Genomic DNA, 22,860 nt, shown 5'->3' on the forward strand with positions numbered 1-22,860 from the left:
GCAAATGAGCTGGAGGAATATAAAAGCCAGACTTAAAAAACACCAACTATTGCTGCAGCTTTGTCATGGATATTGTAGTTGAAAGCATAGGAATTAGTGATGGGATTTTCGATACTTCGATACCTCGATACCTCGATACCTTCGATACCTGATGGTATCGCAAAGTATCGAGTATCGAAACTGTAAGTTCGATACATTTTTTCCATACCGGAATGCTTGTTCATTTGTATTCAGTTTTGAGTCACCATCGTACAAAATACAACTACAGTAGAACCTCGATGATACGTTCCCGTTTCATACATTTTCCCGTGTCATACGCCGATTAATTTTTGTCCCGCCGAAAGTACTATATTTACAATAGTTTACTTTCCCGGAACATACACTTATAAAATCATTAATTTCCCGTTTCATATGTTTTTACGAAGCGGAAAAGTCTTGAAATGCACTAATTTTTTTGTTATATTATTCCTGATAAAATACGTTTTAATGCTTTTATTTTGAAAAACGTTCATTGTTTACCTTTGTAAACGTAAGAAAATAACTTTATCACACCATAGATATGGATAGTGTCAGGAAGACTGTGCACTTCGCTAGTAGCATCTATGGCCAGCACCAAGCGAGACTAGTGGCGCAAACTAGCAATGATTATGAAAATGGTGCACGGATCTCATATTTTGCGCATTCATTAATCTTTGAACTGAATATATCCGTTATTGTTTTCTTACGATCGGATTGTTTTGTAATTTACGTTTTTCAAGTTAAAATTTATTGAAAATTGTTCTGTTGCATAAAGTTGTTTGTAAAATGAAACAAACAAGCAAAAATTTTGATATTCTTTTTACAATAGCGTAATTTTTTTCATTTCTAATTTAGGCTTGGTGACTTTTCCCCCCCTCCAAGAAAGGACTTCATAACATTTTTTAAGGCCACTGTTTCTCATTTTGTATTTCACTTCTAATTTTTATATTGATTTTTATACTGAAGTCTTTAAATTTGTTTGCAGTTTGTATTTTTGTAATAAAGAGGGAATTTATATAGTTTAAAACTAATTTATGTTATTTGTAATAATTGTTACTTAATGGGAAAATATTTTCCCGTGGAGTATCGAAAGTATCGAACTGAAAAAACAATACAGAATCGAGTATCGAAAATATCGTCCCACCTCTAATAGGAATGATCACTTATAAACAATGTTGGGGCATAGTTGCATTATAAAAACCTGTAGGGACACATGTGAAGATTATGTACGGTGCAATTCACGAACATTTACAACGATAGAGAAAGAGGGAAAACCATCAAAACTTAAGCAGAAGATAAAAAGATCATTGGGGCTTTGATGTTCTGGGAAAACAAATAAATCATAAGGAAATATTTACATTTCAAAATTAGTCTTGCATTAAATAAATGGTCTTGCAAGCAAACACACCTCACATAGTGCCAGATAATCCACTGCTTGGATGAAATTAATTTTTATTAAAGGCAAACCTTTAACCAGAAATGAAAGCTACCTTGATGCTCATGCACAGTATGTGTTGCAGTAGTAACAAGTTCTGTACTTTAACATAAAAATTTTTTTTTTTGTGTATTTAAACTATTACAATACTACAGTACACTCCCTATTTAACGGGGTTGTCGGGGGACATAACTTTTACCCGCGTTGTTGCATAACCGCGATGTTTCGATGTGACCAAGGTCAAAAGGCATAAAACACCGCCTGTGTTCTAATAAGTCGGCAAGCACGCACAGTATAGACGGCCCGCCTTTGTGCGGACTTTGCATCCGCAGTTTTCACTAAACGCGGGTGAAAAAATAAAAATAATAAATTTTAAAGATAAATATTAAATGTGGAATTGTTTTTAATTTTTCCGCGTGCCGCGCACAGTTTGTCGCACTGCCTACGAGCGCGCCACACGCCGCCATACACACGTGCGGCACACAAGCTGCTGCCAGTCTCGTGGTGTCAGCCACAGTATCTGCTTCGTCAGTGTCCGTAACAAAGTAAATGCAGTGTGTGCGTTTACACACGATTCTGTGGTAAAGTCTTCTAAAAAGAAAGGCCGTAGTGATACTTCAAACCGAATATGAATCGCAAAGTACCGAGTTTGATTGACAAAATAAAAATTCTAGATTTACTTACAGATAGCTTGTCTTTTGCAGAAGCAGGCTGGAGATACAGGAAAAAATGATTCTAGCATTCGTACAATAAAAAATAAACAATCGTCTATCGTGTCAAGTGGTTAAACTTTATTATCCATGCTTACAGTATATTATAAATGGTCACATGTGGGAAACAAATATTGCGCCAATTTAATTTTAGCGCAACCAGTGACGCCGTATTAAAAACCGTGTTAAACTTTGTCTTTACTTATTTCACCAAACGCTGTGTCGAGTTGCTGAGTGTGTGTGGCTCGGATCGGCAAGTCTTATATTCCCCAGCCTCTGGTTAAAGGTCGGGAGACCGCTACACATAAACATTTCCGGGACTTGTTTACTACCTCACGGCAAAAGTGGTACAGTATGGTTCACGTAAGTATTGGACCACTGGGAATTCCTGGGCAAAGATTAAAATTACGCTAGCTGATTTACTTTACTATTTAATGTTAAAACATTATACCAAATTAAAAAGATGAACGTGTATAATACAATGAATTACCCAATAATATTATGTCTGTAGGTTTAAGTTGTAACAAAACATTTATATACAGATGTCCAGTAAAGTACCAATTAAGATTCTGGAGTGGAATTTTAAACACCGGACCACCTGATTTTGCCTTGTACGCAGGGACGCTGCTCTGTCAAGTGACTCATGCTCTGCCTGTGTGCTGCGTGAACACATTCCCTCCCCCACTCCCCCTCGTCGTGTTTCTGCCCGCTCTAATATCTACCTCTCTCCATATTCTCGTCTCGCCTCTCCCCTCCCAGCACTTGCCATCAACCAAGCCTATCCAACATCAATCCCCAGCCGAGTCACGCTAGATAATGTCGCTGGACGGTGGGCTTTATCAGGTCCCCTGCCAATGCTTCATTTGTGAGATAAAGCGACGTTAAGAACTAGTGTTTCAGAAAATATCACTGGGCTGGATTGGACCATAATTTGAAAACCCTACAAGATAGAGGAATAATGTACAAAGATATCTTGTTTAGAATTTCACTGCGGACATTTTCTACGCCTAGGCTTTTTTCTGCCCGATGCTTAGTTTGTTAGTTACAACGCAAAATTATCCTAATCGGCTGTCAACCATTTATTCCATTTACTATTATTCATTTCTGACTGGGGGACATGGTTTGACCCGCAATATACCCGATTCCGCGATGAATCGGGGCGCGATATACCGGGAGTTTACTGTATTTGCAAACAAGTTTCTGTCAACAACCTGATTTGAGACGTGCAAACATCTTGTTCATTAGGTTGTGTAAGACTCCTTCTCACATGTTGAGCATATTGGTAAGAAGTGAAGAGTATTCGGAATAAAACAGCATGTTTGGTTTCAAAGCAATGTTTTATTAATTTCAATTTTTTTTATTTCAGTGCATCTTGCACACGTGTGCTGATTAATAATATTTTTACAAACTTTGAATACTTTTATCAGTTACAAACAGAATCGGACAATATTGTTTTATTAGTATTTTGTGAGGTCTACTGCTTGTTGACACCAGTTCTATTTACTCTGAGACAGGGACATACAGCATAATCCAGGAGACTTACGAAAAAGAGGGAAAAGGTCAATGGGAAGTTAAATGTAGGTATTAAATAAGAAATAACCCTAAATGATTCATCCAGGAATGAGTTTAGGGAACCAGGGATAACGAACATTGTTAAGACTCGAGTGTTTTAGCTAAAGACCTTCTGCTAGTAGCGACTGTAATTAATGGATTCTTGAATGAAATATGTTTTGATGGATAGTAACATGTTATTGGTAGTACTAGAAAGTATTTTAGTGAGCAAGTGTATCTGTGATGAACAACTCAGGGATTGTTTTAAAGCCTGTAGATAAGAGACGTGTGAGGAGGCAGTCTGCAACACGTTGTAACTTGCAGATGAAGAGGATGGCTGCTTCGAGACGCCTCCGTCGTCGCCGCTACCTGCCCGCCGGTGGTCCGAGTCGGAGTCCGAGGAGAACTTGTCTCTGGCCGAGGAAGGGGCAGAGGTCTACATCGAAGGGTGGGTGGTTTCAGCCTGCGAGCTATCAGCAGTGTGAATCTGACCGTGTTGCCATATACACCCAGTGAGAACAAAAGGTTTGAGACACAACTTCAAATGGTAATAAAAAATTTATTTTTTAAAGTAAAAATTTTGAATGAGAATATTGGAAATAAAATTTCTTGTAGTTTTTCATCAAAAGCATCATCTGATATTAAAATCTTATATCAAAGTGTACGTAACTGAAAGATGCTATCTTTCAACTGTTTTTATCATCAAAATTTTTAAATAATATCATTTGATAATAACAATTTTGACTGTTTGACCATAGAACATAATTAATAGAATACCTTGTTATTAATGATGACCGACCGCTATAAATAGTTTCTCAGGTGAAATAATAATTGGTGTTTAGAATTTTTTTTTCTTCCAGGATGTGTACAACTGTAATACGTAATACTATCAAAAGAACTATTTATTTACAGTCTTAGAGTAATCAACAAATAGTAAAATTAAAATATACTAAAATTAATTGTAATTATTAATAGCATACAAAATATTATTTTAAACATGAACAAGTCGCGTAGTATCAAACAGGTAATAATAGCATAGGCACCATTTACTCTGTTCTACAATCTCAATTATTTACCTGTTAGATTATTTAACAGCCAATAGCTTACTGTTATAAGAAAGTTTACCAAAACAGTTATTGATAGGGATGGCCATCTGGACTCGAAATGTCTTTTTGATTACCAAGTTGTTATTAAGACTTTTGGAATCTTATAATTATCTGGGAGGACCCATCATTTTAATTGTCCATGTATGTGACTTAAAACCCTCTGTTCATTTTGCTGCTGTATTTAAGTATGGTGGAGGTGTCTTATAAGGAGAGATTGAATCTGGGTTACATTTCAAAACATTTTTTAATTTATTACTTTCGCACATTTTCAAAAAAAAATGCAGGTATATAAAATATTTATTTTTCTCAGTTGTTTTGTTGTATACGTGCTTATTACTAATGATTTTTACTGTATTTATTCATCATAAATAGAGACCGGAAAAATTCGTGAATTCATTTCGTGATAGGCTAATATACAAATAGTTATACCTCAGTGCTGCCTCTGCTATTGGCTCACAACTCACCTGGATGACTCTGGGCCAATGAGAAACGCCCGACCAAAGCTTTATTGAATCACAGGCTGCTACGTTGGGACGTCTCACAATACAGCAGCCAATGAGTGGGTGACATATGACGAAGTGTACGTAGAACTATGGAGTTCATCCTGCAGGTCATTGAACCCGCGATTTTTTCCTGTCCCTAATCATAATGTGTCAGTCAAAATGAGACTATTTTAATTTCATATTTTTAAAATAATAAACAATTTTTATGACTGAAGACAAGGCATAAAATTAAAAACAGAAACACCAAATTCTCTGGTTTTGTAAATGAAACTTAACAAAAAATAAACAAAGAAAATCTTGTCCCTAATAATTATGTTAGATTTTCTTCGACGATTGCAGATGGGTTACTGATGTGAAGCTATGTTGTTGCAGGAGTGTCTTGAGCAAACAAGATGTGCTCGTGCTGCAAGCCATTGAAAACTGTGAGCTGGTCAACCCAGTGGACTTCCCGTTCGTGTATCGCTGGCGACACGGTGTCCTGCTTCACCCGCCTGAAGAGCGAGCACGGTACGTACATGTGCCGTGGGCGACTACGTGCGTGTGTGGTAGCGTCACTGCACCGGGCGAAGAGTTCACCTGTGCAAAGTACACGTTGCTTTTATATTTGGCAAGTTTTCTAATACAGTCAGCTGTCGATCCAAAGACCCTTGTGCGTACTAGGTGAACATTTACAGTAAAACACCGTTTTAACGAACTTCATTAGAGCGAACAATTCATTAGTACGAACTATGCCTTTGGTCCCGTCAGACGTCCATATAACATAACGTAAATAATTTCACTAGTACGAATTTTCTCGCTCAAATTTTTAAAATATTCTATAAATATTCATTTGAACGAACACTTTTCTGCCCGGCACGGTAAACGACAAACGGATAAAATAGTCGCCATTCACCCACACATTGCCATCATATTTATTTTAATACGCGCCATAGATGACTGCAGTGGACTAGTGTTGAAATTAATGCACAAAACTGGTGTAGCGACTAAAGCGCTGCATTGTGGTGTTCGCTGACATTACTCTTTGTTCTATGCTCGCACGTGTTCTACATCATAAAGTATTGCTACATACTTATCTCTGGTCGTTTCCTTGTTTATTGTTTTGAGAAACGTGGCTATACTACGAGTATAACTTATTTTTACGGGAAGCCTATAACTCACATAGTTTCGGTTCCCTGCAAGAATATCCGAAGATTTTCGAAGTTTTGCGTTTTGGTATTAACGCCACTTCAGCCGCTAAATCAGAAGTTTCCAATGAAAACAAGCATGTTGTGACTAACCTAACCTAACCCTTCGATTTTTTTAATTTCAATTTTTGAGAGAAATCCGAAGTTGCACGAACGTGCTAGGGAACCGAAACTACGTGAGTTGTAGGCTTCCCTATTTTTACAAGTGTCGGGTCCATTTGTTTTTATAGTTTAAAAAACCGTACTACTGAACATGTCTTCTAGGAAACGAAAGGCGATTTATGTGAAACTTGAAATGTTAAAAGCAGTAGATAAAGGAAATAAAAAGACTGATGTGGCTAAAAAGTTCGGTATCTCCAAATCAATATTATCCACAATTCTCACCCAGCGATCCAGTTGGGAAGACAATAAAATGTAAAAAAATTTTCCTAACTTTTAAATTTTATATTTTTGATTTATTACAGCTTGTCTTGATTCCAAAGGTAGGCTTACTGTTTTGGCAAACAACTTACCTACATAGTATTTATGTATTGTACATATACATACTATACTAGTATGTATGTAGTACTTATGTATCTTGATCCCAAAGTATAACTGTTATAAAATTATTGATGCTTGTACCACTCATATTGGTATTAGATTTTCTACTTTGTTTTTTAACAAGATCGAGTTATGTTAAAAACCCCAAATCAGGCAATCATTGTGATTTCGGTATAAAGAACTTCATTATAACAAACTGCCATAATTTTGGTCCCTTCATGTTCTTTATAATGAAGCTCTACTGTATGTAGATAATAAATGTGGTGTTGGAGTGAACGGATACATAAGAATTTTGGCGGAAAAGTTAATTCGGTTGGGACATGTTAAGCATTCTTGGTTTGGCGTTGACCTGCAGTCAGACCCGGCTCTACTCTGTAGAGTCCTCGCTCATTACCACGGCTAAACCTCGTCTGTCCGGACTAACTGGGACCAGAGGCGATCCAGACACTCGAGAATCCGTATGATTCGGGTAATATGGTTAATAAGTAGGCCTGTGAGATAATTTGAATTGTCGAATACTTATACAAAAAATAAACTATTCGTGTTCAATTCAACCTCAAATAGTAACACTTCAAAATAAAAACTATTCATTTCCTGACGGTTATTTGACATAACATACCTCGTGAGTTTGTTTATACCAACGTTTACTGTTGAGGTTGTTAAGTCATTTGTGCGATATAAATACAGTTTTTTGATGTTTAAATGGCACGTCATAATCAAAAACATGAACAATATGCGATGTTTTAAACATCCGAGTATTCAGAGTTTTTTTCACTGCTGTTTTTCTAAACAGTAACAGAAAAATCACGTAAATTATTTTAAAAAAATATCATAATTGTCATTTCAAACTTGAAACAAAATATTAAATGTATTTATTTATTCACACCAAATATAATGGTCACATGCACTAGAAGTGGGTAATATATATATATATAGACACACACACACACACACATATATACATATACGCGCGCGCGCGCACACACACACACACGTCTACAACCATGGACTACAATACCACAAAACACGGACACTCCGTTGCAGTGGCCATTAAAAGAAGTAAATGTCATAGTTTCAACAGTGTTTCACCAGTGGTTAAAGTCAATCTAACACCATGTGACACAGTAGCAGCTTCTATGCTGTATGTATCTATGACGAAACGGTCGTGAAAAAAATATATATACAGAAAAAAAGTATATAATAGTTTAAGATTCCAGATGAAATTAGCAAAAATTGTGTTTGAAATATTCTGAACAAAAAAAACATTCACTTGATTGTGTTAAAAACCAAAACTCGTGAATATCCAGGGTTTAAATTTGAAAATATGGGTTCATTTTATTTGGAAATTCAGCATTCGCACAGGTCAAATAATAACAAAACCCTTCAATAAGCAGACACTGTTTATTACGTTATAAAATGAAGTTTCGTAACAAAAATGCAGTGTATTAATGCCCTATAATGTTTACAAGACATTAAAAAAAATATCAAAATAACTTTACACATCATCTCAGCAATTAATTTGTCCACTGTCCACTCTCTTCTGTTTCAAACATGTATGGTGTTTGAATGAAGCAGGGTGACGCGAATGCTTTATCATCAGTAGTTCAGCTGGAGCAGTTTGGGGCTGACCCTCCAAGTATGGCATGACGTTTTTCCACTGGTGCGCTTTCTTAAACTCAACAAAAAGCAATTTTTTTTACCATCATTCTACCATTTACGCAATAACATTGAATCAAACTAAAAAGTGTATATTTGCTGTACTTATAGTTACATTCGTGCTAACGGAGTTAAGAATTTTTTACGTGAACATTAAATAAAATGTCTACAAATCTGATCCGGATTATCCGAAGATCCATATCAAACGAGAGTCGGATAAACAGGGTTGTACTGTATTAAAAAACTAACAGGGCACGTCTGTTGTTGCTTGTTTTTTGTTTTGTAATGAATTATTTTTTGGTATGTATATTTTTAAATCTTACACCACAGATTCTTTTTTTTGACTTCCCTTGTGTCGGGACGTAAAGCATGTTATATCTTTAGTAGAGATGGGTCGATTCCATATTTTATCGATTCCGATTCAGATTCCAAAAATGCTTCGATTCCAGGTTCGATTCTGATTCCACCAAAAAAATTGCCATGTACCTAATTATTAAAGAAATTAAGAAAAAATACAATATACCATGATTCCAAACAAAGTTCTATTTCAAGACAAAGTTTTTAATGCAATTCTAATGAGAACTCAGCTGCTTGTATTATGCTAATTAATTCATAAGCAATACAAGGTTATAATTTCATCAATTTCTAGAAATGAGAATTTAGGTGTATTTACAAAACAAACTGAAATATTAAAACAGTATATAAATCAAAAATAGAATCTTATGGTACATTATGAATTTCACTGGAGTCCCCCAAAGCAAGATAGGTCCTACTTATGTTGAGTCCGAAAAAGTTTTAATAGATATTTTTGTGTTACAATAATTGCATATTGCAAATTTGTCATCGAACGGGTAGATTGTAAAATGTTTCCACACTTCAGACATGATTTTTTATTTCTAATACACCGTTTCACGTGTTTCTGTAAAAACGAGTTATATACTTCACAGAAATGCGTGTACTATACTATAGTAGAAATAAACTGACCTCATCTCTTGAATAATAGTAATTGAAACCACGCGTGTTAATAGAAACAAAAGTGAGGTTACAACATAAAGTAGTAGATAATATGGAGGCGTTCTTGTTTCATCTCATTCAGTGAGTGCTCAGCCGCGTCAAAATGTACAATCTATGTGCGAAGCAAACGAAAAAAAGTTAATTAATCAGACGTACTATTTAAATATATTATTATATTAAATAAAAATACTGTGATATATTACGTGTTTTAACCCAATTATAACAATTTTAAAACTTCAAACAAAAGAAATTACGATAGAGAATATTGCTTTTGTTGTGTTGCACGCTCTGTTAGCTGTTTACAACGTTAAAGTATGGCGGACTCGGCTAGATGAGATGATATTGTATTCGTAATTTGTTTCTTTTGCTTTCTTTACGTATTGTGTAATTCAACACGAAACAAGTTAAAACACGGTTATGATTCTAGAGTTGGAAAACAAATATTTCATTTGATCCTAATGACTTTTATAATGTAATTGTATAAGCTGAAACTGCAACGAATATAAACGTGATATAACTATTACGTAATTTACCGAATTTTGAAATCAAAGTGAAAGGTGAGTTACGTAAATATTGTGACAATATTCTGGCCGAAAGAAACGGTAATTTTAGCAGGAATCGCTGGTATCATTCAGGAAAAAAACTTTTTTTTTCTAAATCATTAAGAGTGCTTAGTACCATACTAAATACGATACGATTCCTTGAAACTTGGTGGAAGAATCGACGGTTCCGATTCCTGGCAGAATTGGCGGAATCGTAGCACCGAAGAATCGACACGACCCATCCCTAATCTTTAGTATATAGTGTGAATTTTCATGGGCATTTATTCTCTCTTTCCAATTCAGGATTTGTGCCAAAAGAGCTGTCTCTTCTGTGTGCTATGTAGCCAGATATACACCATAGAGCACAAAGTTTTGGACAACTTCATACTGTAATGAAAATTTTTAAATATTTATCTGAAACATTGTATATATTGTGTAAAGAAAACATTTAATATGAAAATTTTGGAAATACATTTGCTTGTTGTATTTCATGAATCAATTTTAAATCTTATTCTAAGGATATGTAACTGAAAGAAGTCATCTTGGTTTCAACCATTTTTGTTGTCAAATTTTTTAATATGTTCTAATATGAAAAGTTTTGGCTATGCTTGAGCAAAGCACATAATTCAATAAAATGCCTTGTTAATGGTGACCAACTGCTACAAATAGTTTTTCCTGCGAAATAATAATTAGTGATCATCATTGAAGTATTGAAGTGAAACTTCTTTGTGCGTGATGTGAGTGGTATTTCAAGGCCACATTTGAATGCAGTGATTTTCGTGAAACTTTGTTGTGAAAAACGTTTCTGAGGGGAACAGGACAGGGAATGGCTACTTGGCCAAAGAGTTATGAAGAGAGCACTACGCTATATACCTTGGTGGGCTCGTTTTCATTCTCCTATTTGTGCGATGATTCATTCCCCACCCAATAAATCATTGCAAGCTGTGCCATGACGTGACTGTTGTCCTCGCCGCAGCTTACTGACGCCGAAAGGGCGGAGTGCGGGGCGACACGTGGCCCTGGGCACCCCCCGCCCCCGGCCGCAGATAGACAGCCCCGTGAGCCGGGACCCTTCACAGCGGGTGCCACGGCAGCTGCTGTTCTGAGCGACGCGTCGTCTCTGCGTCGCCGGCTTCCAGACAAGTGCCTTATGGGATACAGCCTCCCGCCGCTGTGCACATACACGTTTCATAACTTTATTCCAGGGTTTTTACATACTACTAGCAAGTGCTGCACGTAATGACGGTAAGCAGTGATTGCTTTACAACATTATTTGTCACAGAGTTTGTTTTCATCCTGGTTATGTATTAATCCTGCCTAAGCCATAGCGCATACTTAAAGCAAACACACATCATGTGCGGAACCTTATCATTATTTATTTTATGTAACGTATAATTTTAAAATTAATGTGGTTTGCTGTTAGTCTTCCTAAGATACCTTAAAGTACTCTCATTCCTGTTCTTTCACTTTTTTTTTTTTTACTTGGTGGCCGCTGTGTGAGACTACGCAGTTTATCGCCACCTCTAGGTGGCCTTGGAATCTGTGAATTGTTTTTAACGTGTAATACTTGACCAAATATTTGTACCTTGGATGTATGATCCACACTCTGTCCACTTTTGGGCAAAATGTATTTTTATTCGTAAACTAGACAACCGTTTTACGTTCTTTCTAGTGCCGTTCGACACTTAGGTATACAATATGTAAAAAATATTAGTATATTTTGGCGAGAAAATAGTTGAGTTTATAAGTGTAGCACTATTAAAATTCTTTAAATTGCTCTCTTGAAAAATATGGTTTTTGTGACATAGTGTCTTATGTTCCGAGGTACAGATATACGTATACATTTATCATATTTGTAATCATATTTTATTTGCTTTTTTTAATGTTTCATGATTTTTCAAATATTTTCTCATAAATATTGTACAGATTTGAGCTTAAAATTAATTTTTATAAGTCTATACTTTTTTTTTTCATGAAAATTTTATAACTGTGACACAGATCATGTAACCTGAATAAGACTTGGAAACTAAATAAATCAGAGTGTAAATATTGTATTTGTATATGGAGAAATGTTAGTGTTTTTATGCCTTGATCACAATTATCAACTGTTTTTAAAGTTTTTAGTTCGGTTTTGTATTAAAATAACTTAATGCTAATTTTTTTTAAATAATTCACTACCAATCCCGTATTTATAATACCTTTATTTAATAAAAATTATTTTTCAGTTCACGAAACATGTACACCACCTTCTTCCATTATTATCATTTTAGTTATTTAATGAGTAATTTTAGGATACTACGTATTAGTTTTTTACATTAGTGTTTTATGTCGGTGTGAAACACCGGTGTCATGTTGGCATTTCAAGTCAAAATGTTGTCGGGAGTGTGTGGCTTCTCTTGTTCATTTCGGTTCCTGTCGGTTGGATTCCTGTGAGCCATCTGAAATCCAGATCAATTACAGTTCTGAATCTTTACTGTATTATTGTTTTCGCACCGTCGTGTAGATATCAAGTTTTATTACATGGTGGCCACCTGACCGGGAAAATCAGGAGACCTTAAATTAGCCGTGAATTGTTTTGGTACCATGAAATTGTGAGCAACCGGTGAATTTTTGAAAGCCATCGCAATTAACTTTTTTGTCCAGCAAGTTGAGAAGAGCTCGGTTGATATACTGCTCCTCATGTCTACAAACTGCGTTGCTGATACCGTTTTTGAGCGCCGTTCACTGGCGAATCTCGCATTGGGTCTGAGGAATGTGACATCAGATCACTGTGAGTTCCCAGGAGTTAGTTAAAGGGCAAGCAAGTGGCGGCTCAATTTCTTTCCTTTCTTCTCTCCGTTTCTTTTTTACTTTTACATCTGAAGATTTTAACCGGCGGTAACAATAAACATAAGCCACGTCCTTGATTGGTCACGTGAAAGACTGAAGGCTTTGTTGAATGAATTAAATCAAAAAATGGGTTATCTCATCTTGTAAAGCAAGACTGCACAATCACAATACCAAGCTACTTCTCACCAACATACTTTAAATTTTATTACAAATTATACCCATACTCAAATTCTTCAAAATATGTAAGCTAATGGTCTAAAAACCAGAGTGCCATCAAAAGTAGGATTGTTTAGCCCTCAAACTGGGCTGGTTGCTAAATTAGAAATAAATTGCATCCACTTCAACTGACAATCAAAAATCCAACCAAAATGCATACAAAAACATGATAATGGCAATGAACTCAATTTGGAATTCCCAACTTTTCTAAAACTAGGATATTACATAAAATAAAGACTAATAATATTATTACAAATTTAAATGCCAAGAGAGAAATAAGAAAATTTCTTACATCATACATGTTTGCTAAAAATGCCTTGAATTGCATGAAAACAAACTACATACTTGGCACTAGAAAAAATTTTACTCCAAATTATAGCAGTTTTACCATTTCAAAACTACTTTCCATTATAGCTAAACTGTTTCATAAATCTGACCAAATAAGCAAATTCTTTAACACAAATAAAAAGATTACAATTAAAATTCAATTAGTCCAATTTCATTGGAAGTCATGCTCTCATGCATAGTATAATGTTCTTCGCAACTGTGCAGTGTGAAAGTGTATTATCATTTGATAAATCATATTGATGCAGATATTTTCTTACATTTTTATTGCACCAGTCGACTAGCGTCAGGCTGAATCATAGTTTCTTCAGCTTTTGTTTGTTGTAAAAAAAAAAATAGTAAATCCAAACACCCACTAAAATCTAAAAAGTTCACAAAGTACTTGCAATTTAATATTCTTAAATTCCATGAAACTTTCTGGGACAATGAAACCAAACCCATTAAAAATGTATATAGACCAAAACACGAGTTTCCCCCATTTTTTTCTTTGGTAACCCTGCACTCTCAGCATTTGACTTTCGCCCTGGGGCTCCCAAGAGGTGCGGATAAGGATACGCCGTATACACAATTGAGAGAGGTGTTAGGGCTTTGGCTATAACCAGAGGCTCTTCTAGAATAGTCACCACCTTGGCCTACTGCCTCACTCACCTAACCAGACAGTTGGTTTTGTAATTAGCCCGTAGACCTTATCAGCACTGCTGGCACCTGCCCCAATCACCCATATCACAACGGGAATCCTCAAACCACCCAGTGAACCTGTGACCCTGTGGTCCTAGCTGTTAGTGCTAGTACCGTAGCTGTATTGCCGAAAACAATTTTTTCCTGCGTTCATCGGTAGGTCATGCTAGCTCGGCATGCTGCCTGGCTTTCTGTGCCTAAGTTCACAGGTAGGTCATGCTAGCTTGCCATGAGAGCATCCCATATTCCATATACGTATATAAAAAAATTACCTCATTACTGCAGTCTCAGAACTTCGTAGACTCCTAGTCTCGTAGCCAAATAGCAGCTAGGCCTAACACAGCTGGAGCCAAAGAAATTTTTAGTCAAAGACTGTTGAAGTCAGTGACTGTTGGTGCCAATAACTTTTTAAGCCAAAAGACCGTTGGAGCCATAGACTGTTGTAGGCATTATATGCTGTCGTAAATTGGCGATCGGATTCTACCGAGTTGAATTTTCGTGAGTTTGTACGTCTTTTTCATAAAATGTACATAGTCAAGCCTGTATTATCGTATCCTACTGATGAGATTGTGTTACACCATGTTTAATTTGATCCAAACTTGCTTCCTTTTAGTCAAATTTGTGTGCAGTGTGTGTGTTGTGTGTGTTCACTAAATGTACTGTGTATCCATTGCATGTCCAATGCATGTCCAGTTTGTATACTCTTGTGACCATTTCATTTTGTGTGTACTGTGTGTCCATTGCGTGTACTTTATGTGTTCTGAGTGTTCATTTTGTTTATTGTGTGTTGATTGAATGTCCGGTGTGTGTAGTGTGTCCATTGTGTCCTGTGTTTTTACTGTGTGTCATTTGCATGTCCAGTTTGTGTATTGTGCATTCATTGTTTGTCTTGCATGTGTATGGTGTGTCCATTGTGTGTCCTGTGTCCAGTGTATGTACGCTTGTGTTCTTTCTTTTTTTGAATGTGTTTCATTTCGTTAAATGTGAGTAGTCAAATCTGTAGTAGCTCTAAATATTTACTGGTTCAAAACCTCTTGGTCTTATAAAACTTTTTTCAGGAATTCTTGATTCTTTAGTAAGCGTTAAACATATTCCATTGGTCTAATTGATTGTAATTGATTTTATCGATACTTAACTCTGTCAGTTCGAAGACTTTGTGCCGTGTATTAAGTATCTAGGCACGTTTTATTTAAAAAATTTTGTATTCTGAAATATTTTGGAAATATTATTATTTTTTTTTCCCTCATCTTATTTTCTTTACGGCCAGGTCCTCAGCCTCTGTTCTCAGAGGCGAGCTGATTTTCTTTCCCAGCCTCATGCTAGGCTAGCACTCTGGCTAATATTTCCCCCGCCTTCAGTCACGCCTCAAGCCTGTAATATCATTTCCCTTCGTGATCCTAACTGCAAGGCAAGCCTGTAGCTTGCAGGCGACCAGTTCGCAGAGACGAGCTGAGATTCGCCTTTTTCATCACGTCGTAGTGTTATATTCGCCCCTCTGTAGCCACGACGGGGCGTAGTTTCCCATCAGCGTTGCATTTTACCCCACCTCCATCCCTTCTCAGTTCCAAGTAAGACCAATGACCGGTCGTAACCCCCTGGACACCGGTGACCGTTTCCAAGGTCTCTTTGCAAAACGAGTGCGCCAAAACTGATCACAAGCGCTTCCTAGCGGCCAATTCGCGAACTTCTCCGCTTGCCTACCCTCTAGGGCGCCAGAGAGCAGCACCTGCTTTGCCTTGAGTTATATGGACGCCGTGGTCGAGTCGATTGTTTTCAACTCAGACCTGCTTCGACAGAGTTCGCTACGGTCGCCCAGTGTGGCCAACTTCAAAACTCCTGCTAGAGTTTTTTTTCCGCCCGCGTTCGGGCAAGTTCGGTATTTTTCGGCGGGCCAGACCCCCCCCCCCCCCCCCCATTCCACCTGTTAGATCCGGGGGGCACTTTTTAATTACGAGGCGCCGTTTACCGCGAGACAGATCAACTCGCGTCGCGGCTGCAGACAGTCCTCCATCGAGTATTGGCGAATCGGGTAGATTTCATCCGACCGTTAACGAATATGTAGTCACCTTGTATAAGGGATGCTATCCCTCAAGTCCATTTTAGTAGATTAGTCTGTCTGCATAGTTTAGTTATTTGCCTTAGAAATTTTTCTCTTTGAAATTTATTATTATGAAGAAATAATCCGCGTCCTGCCGCGCAATTCGCGAGCTCCCGAGCCTGGCTGACTCCACGACTGCAGCGTGCTGGGCAACTCCCCTGTTTTGGTGAGTGATAATTCGCGAACCCTCCTTTTTCCCTTTAAATTTTTTTTTCCGGGCATTTTCTGCCCCATAGACTGCCTGTATACCAGTTATAATCGGTTTTGATTTGGACTGTTGCAGACAGGGTTCGATGACCGGGAGAGATTGATGCTCTCATCTCGTGGCCTCCCCCCCTTCCTTGTTCCGTGGGAAGAAACATTAGAAGAAACTTTTCTACCACCCGACGTGATTGTTTGAAGACCCCGGGTGGTAATGTAATTTCAACATTTCCCCTTTACCTAGCGACGTACTATCTCAGCCGGATGACCAACCCACCAGCGACCAGTGTTTTTCTCAAGAAAATGTAAAACTAATAGAACTAATTATCAATGTAAAAATCGAATCCATCCAACTTTGGGTGTGAAAGTCATAATGCAAATGTTTATATGTCAAACTACGAATGTAAATTGTTCTCAGTAAGCACAGGCCGGGCTATTTTCGTTTTCCTTTTGTTAATCTTTGAAAATTGTTAAAACCTTTTGTGTGTATGTTAAAATAATGGAAACATGATAATGAATCAGGGCAAATAAAACAGGGAAACTATAGATCAAGTTAATCGTGTAGTTTTTATTTTATTGATTATAACGATCCTCCAACTTCCCCTTTGCTTGTTACAGGAAGTTCCTAAATTGTGTTTGTTCCCACCTCGTGTCGCCTCTGGTAAATCATTTCATTTAACGTATTTTTTTTTCCAGCTTGTTTCCAAGGCTCTTTTAATTAATTCCAAATAATTCTATTTTGAGGCACGAGGGGTGTTACAACTTGGTAGCAGAGCGTGGTTACCTTGGTCTATAGGCATACCTGAAAAATATAAGCATACCTAAACTAAAATTAAAAGTACAAAAATTTTTTTTAATTAATTTTTGATAATAACAATTTTGTAATGATATTGTAAACTGATCGCTGGTACACCCCCTAGTTATAATGAGTTAAATTTTTAAAATTTATATTGAGTTTTAAATTTCCGTTTGGACTTAGGCTAGCGCGTAGCGCGCGAGACGTCCGGCAGCCAGCCAGCTGTCCCCCCCACCGCGAGTCCCGGAACGTGCTGTTGACAAGGTCGTAGCCACCCCTCCCCCGTCACTGCGCGCTGCTTCTCTCTCACGGCGCGCGTTGTCGCGTCGAGTTCAGTTCACCGCCCTGTACGACCTTCGTAGGGGTGTCCAACTGTAATCTCACCTGGAACCTTAGGCCTCTTTCACACGGAGAGCCGTGCGGGAGCGAGGCGCGCGAGACTGAAATGCAGAGAGTGCAACTGGAGCTTCCACACGGGGAGCGCGGGCCTTCAGGGCGCGCGAGCGAGGGCCGGCAAGGCTCGCGCATCTCGAGCCAGGTTCGCGCATCGCGAGCCGTGCGCTGCGGACGGGGGTCGCGCTTCATCCTCGGAATGCAAAGGGAGGAGTGGGGGCATTCACACGAAGGGCGACAATAGCTCTCGCTCCTCAGTCTCTCGCTTTCAAGATGGATGTTGATGTCGAGTTCTTAATTAATTCAGTGCGTATCTGGCTTATCCTTTGGGACAAAAGTACCGAGTTATAAAAGGACCGGAATGAAGTATTTATAAAATAAACTTTCAGTCTGAATGCATGGCAGTTTACCAGCCAAGTAAAATAAGTACTCAAATATGGAGCTACATCAATTTTTGTGTTCTTTTTATTTAATGTACTGTTTGTTTCTGTTTACATTTTACATATCTTGTTACTGGGCAGGTACCTACAAATAAAATATAAAAAAATAAATATGTGGTGCTGCAAAATACCACAGAAATTATTTCTGACATTGTTGCATTACATAGTTAAATTGAATTAATCTTCAATGTTACAGCAACAAGTAACATAAAACAATTACAGAAGACATTTTTGACATTGTTGCATGACAGAATTAAATTGCATTCATCTGACATGGTACAGCACCAACAGGTGACATGATATAATTGCAGAACGCATTTCTGACATGCTACAACTACTCGCATATAATGCCCACCTCATGTATGCCCTCTCCCAGCCCAAGCAATACCACAACCACGTCTCCAACACAGACTCCATTTCCACAGGATATGGGACGATACTGTAATTGTCTTGTTTCAATGAGTATGTGTTTGCCTAACGAATTATTCTTTCGTTGTGTATATTCTTTTTTCAATGCCTTCAATTTTTTATTTTTTATTATTTTTAGAAATAACTTTTGTATTACCTATATACAAACTGTGAGGTTTCAGTGCGCATTATTTAAGCTTAATATACATTGCTAATTTTATTCGCAATAAAGAATGCTGCAAATTAAAGAACATATGAGTTTATTATAATTATTCCCTCTCAAGATTTTTTAGTTCAATTAAATAGAATTTTAGTTTGTGTAGGAGTTGTTTGCAGCCAGCCTCAGTTCAGGCTGAATGCAGTTCATGTTAGTATTTTCGAGCTGGATACTATTCTTGATCTTCCCAAGGAGCTCATCAATGAGGCCAATGATTTGAAAGTAGTTGTAAAACTTGTTGCCATCTCGTCGAAGTTCTTGATAAAGCGTGGCAAAAACACCTGTTTCATCGCGCCTTTGATTAATAGGATGTACCCAATACGTTTTGGTACATCGGCGTTTTTGTCGTCGAAGACGTCGCCTACTGTAAAGAAGATACATGGCCACGCCACGTGTACGAGCCGAAAAGGCTCTCCGTGTGAAAGAGTGGAAGGTAGGAGCGGAAAAAGCTCCCGCTCGCGAGTGCGAGCCGCACGGCTCTCCGTGTGAAAGAGCCCTACTGTCCCAGTAGCGCGAGACGAATGTCCGCGACGTATATTTTTTTTTTTGTTTTTGTCCAATTAATCCTGGACCATAGCAAATTTTTACGTGAGCAACTGTTCCGCTCACATCCTTTTCCCGACAGCCACATGGGAGCTGTCATGTTTGTTTTCCTCCTCCCCCCCCCCCCCCCCCTTTTTCTTCTTCGAGCGGCCTCTGCCGCCCGCTTATCTTCGAGGGGTGATCACAGCTGACGTCTTTGTCGTGACGCCGGGCTCTGTTTATCTCCGCCCGCCGTAGTTACTTTATGACTGAGAGTCAAATAAGTTTATAGTTTTCCACTGTTGTCCCGCAGTAGTCAGCTAAACGTGTTTAAATTTAATTATTAAGTTTACATATGAACAAATAACTATAAGTTAAGAGTACTTTTTAGGCTACTAACGCCATTACTAATAAACACGCACATAATATTTAAATATAGATTTTAATTTACATATCAAGGGCTCCCCCCCCATCATAATAATGATTTCAAACTACACTGAAAGACTTTTGCCTTATAAGAATTTCACGTCTTACATTATTAAAGAAATAATACTTGAAAACATAATATAGTGATAAAATAATAATAATATAATCAAGCATATTAAAATACGTATTGCCCGAAATTAAGTACCTACGAGGTGACTAGCCTCATTGTAATGTTTATAGTAATCACCGAGAGTGGTGAAATACTTTCAACCTCCAACGAGAGGTCCACTAATTTAATTTGGGTACGTTTAAGCATCCCGTCTCTAGGCTAGCACACTCTATGTAATTTAAGATACTTTAATTTTTAATTTTTCCATATGTAAGTTCAGTCTTGAACAAGCTGCTTGACGTAAATTGTTTTATTTTTTTTTAACTTAGTAATACTTCTCTGACAGTTTTTTTAATCTTCATGAATTTTGTTCGACGATTTTATCTATTTAATTTTTGATTAAGTTCAATTTTTTTAATAATCATAATTCGTAAATTAAGCAAGAATAATGTTTGTAGTGTTTTTTGTTCTGATTTTTCGTTAATACTTGTACATGTTTATTTCTTTATTTTCCCTTGCACGTAAATGTGATGTACAGCGACGTACATAGATTCTGAGCACAGAAGCTGTCACATCTAGCCATTTTTTTGTTTCCTTTGCATTCTACCCCCAAAGCTGTATTTCTTTTACATCGCTATCGATGATATGGTTTATTTAAGTAAGAGCTACGTGACTTCCAGACGGCAAACTGGTTTCTTTTATGTGTTTTTCTAAAATAGGAGCTAGGTCAAGCTAGCCAACGAGCAGCGCAAAAGAAGGGTCCTACGAGCCAACGAGCCGAGACTCGGTCCTCTAGGAGAAAAATCCTATGACCATAGAGTGTTACTGGGTTAGATCCCCAGCACTCACCTTTGGACGGCCTATGTTCAAACCCCCTCTCAGGCAGTGTGAAACCTATCAGCAGTCATGGAAGATCTAACCGCTCCATGATAATTTATAACCCTTTTGATTGATAATTGTTGGTTAATTGCATTTTACCGTTCTTTAAATAATTTAAATTTGAGTGCGAAGAGTCGTTAATTTATTGTTTTGTTTGCAGAAAAATTTTAAATAATAAATATTAGTTAGTTATATTGAACATCAGAGTTGTATGCGCTAAAATTTCTCAATTTGTCGAAAATTTAATTTTTTTAAATTCATTCATTCATACGGATTGTTGATCTTTTAGGGTTCCAACCCCGATAATTTAAAAACCCGCCAAGGGAATCTTACCCTTAGGCCCTGTGTCACTCTGGGACTGAGGATCTGTTTTACCTTCGGGGAAGCAGCAAATTTGACCGTCTTCTCCATGGCCTGATTGTGCAGGGCTAATTCCCAATGCCTTCGGCCTTTTATGGAAAGACAATTGCACAGGGGTTCTATTCCCAAATATATTTTGTAAGTTACGGGTTACCATACCCATTTCCAGGGGTTACAATCCCCATCAGTCACTGAGTGCTCAAGGAAGCATTTCCCTTGTTTCGGCCTCAGTGCTTTTCGGCCCGCCTCACAGCGCCCATCTTTAGAGTTTTGTCACGTGACACCATTCCCAACATCTGAGATCAACTTTCCTCATTACTTCATTCATCGTTAAGTGCTAATTAATTAATTATAATATACCTTCGATTTGATCAAGATATTTTTTTTTATATGTAAGTAGTTTACTACAGTAGATCCTGGTACAGGGTAAGTTTCTGGAACCCAGGTTTTTGGTGGCTCAAGTGGGCCACCCTGACTCCGTCTTTCAGGGGGGAAGTATGTGCCGTGTATTAAGTATCTAGGCACGTTTTATTTAAAAAATGTTGTAATCTGAAATATTTTGGAAATATTATTATTTTTTTTTTCCCTCATCTTATTTTCTTTACGGCCAGGCCCTCAGCCTCTGTTCTCAGAGGCGAGCTGATTTTCTTTCCCAGCCTCATGCTAGGCTAGCATTCTGGCTAATATTTCCCCCGCCTTCAGTCACGCCTCAAGCCTGTAATATCATTTCCCTTCGTGATCCTAACTGCAAGGCAAGCCTGTAGCTTGCAGGCGACCAGTTCGCAGAGACGAGCTGAGATTCGCCTTTTTCATCACGTCGTAGTGTTATATTCGCCCCTCTGTAGCCACGACGGGGCGTAGTTTCCCATCAGCGTTGCATTTTACCCCCACCTCCATCCCTTCTCAGTTCCAAGTAAGACCAATGACCGGTCGTAACCCCCTGGACACCGGTGACCGTTTCCAAGGTCTCTTCGCAAAACGAGTGCGCCAAAACTGATCACAAGCGCTTCCTAGCGGCCAATTCGCGAACTTCTCCGCTTGCCTACCCTCTAGGGCGCCAGAGAGCAGCACCTGCTTTGCCTTGAGTTATATGGACGCCGTGGTCGAGTCGATTGTTTTCAACTCAGACCTGCTTCGACAGAGTTCGCTACGGTCGCCCAGTGTGGCCAACTTCAAAACTCCTGCTAGAGTTTTTTTTCCGCCCGCGTTCGGGCAAGTTCGGTATTTTTCGGCGGGCCAGACACCCCCCCCTTCCACCTGTTAGATCCGGGGGGCACTTTTTAATTACGAGACGCCGTTTACCGCGAGACAGATCAACTCGCGTCGCGGCTGCAGACAGTCCTCCATCGAGTATTGGCGAATCGGGTAGATTTCATCCGACCGTTAACGAATATGTAGTCACCTTGTATAAGGGATGCTATCCCTCAAGTCCATTTTAGTAGATTAGTCTGTCTGCATAGTTTAGTTATTTGCCTTAGAAATTTTTCTCTTTGAAATTTATTATTATGAAGAAATCATCCGCGTCCTGCCGCGCAATTCGCGAGCTCCCGAGCCTGGCTGACTCCACGACTGCAGCGTGCTGGGCAACTCCCCTGTTTTGGTGAGTGATAATTCGCGAACCCTCCTTTTTCCCTTTAAATTTTTTTTTCCGGGCATTTTCTGCCCCATAGACTGCCTGTATACC

General features: G+C 38.1%; 1 protein-coding gene across 5 annotated transcripts in view; it reads left to right on the plus strand.

Moving 5' to 3' along the window:
* Window positions 1–12,313, plus strand: part of LOC134539564 (ankyrin repeat and LEM domain-containing protein 2 homolog) — a 31,894-nt gene extending 19,581 nt beyond the window's left edge. For 4 of the 5 annotated variants that reach the window (XM_063381709.1, XM_063381707.1, XM_063381708.1 and 1 more), the window contains exons 8-9: window positions 4,039–4,162; window positions 5,696–7,026. In XM_063381709.1, the coding sequence (XP_063237779.1) occupies window positions 4,039–4,162; window positions 5,696–5,987 (416 nt within the window). In that variant the 3' untranslated portion in view covers window positions 5,988–7,026. Of the gene's footprint in view, window positions 1–4,038; window positions 4,163–5,695; window positions 7,027–11,235 lie in introns of those variants that run through there. The other variant, XM_063381711.1, reaches the window with a different exon arrangement.
* The last annotated feature ends 10,547 nt before the right edge of the window (window positions 12,314–22,860 follow it).

Source organism: Bacillus rossius, chromosome 15, assembly GCF_032445375.1.
Source record: "Bacillus rossius redtenbacheri isolate Brsri chromosome 15, Brsri_v3, whole genome shotgun sequence".
NCBI classification, from domain to species: Eukaryota; Metazoa; Arthropoda; class Insecta; order Phasmatodea; family Bacillidae; genus Bacillus; species Bacillus rossius.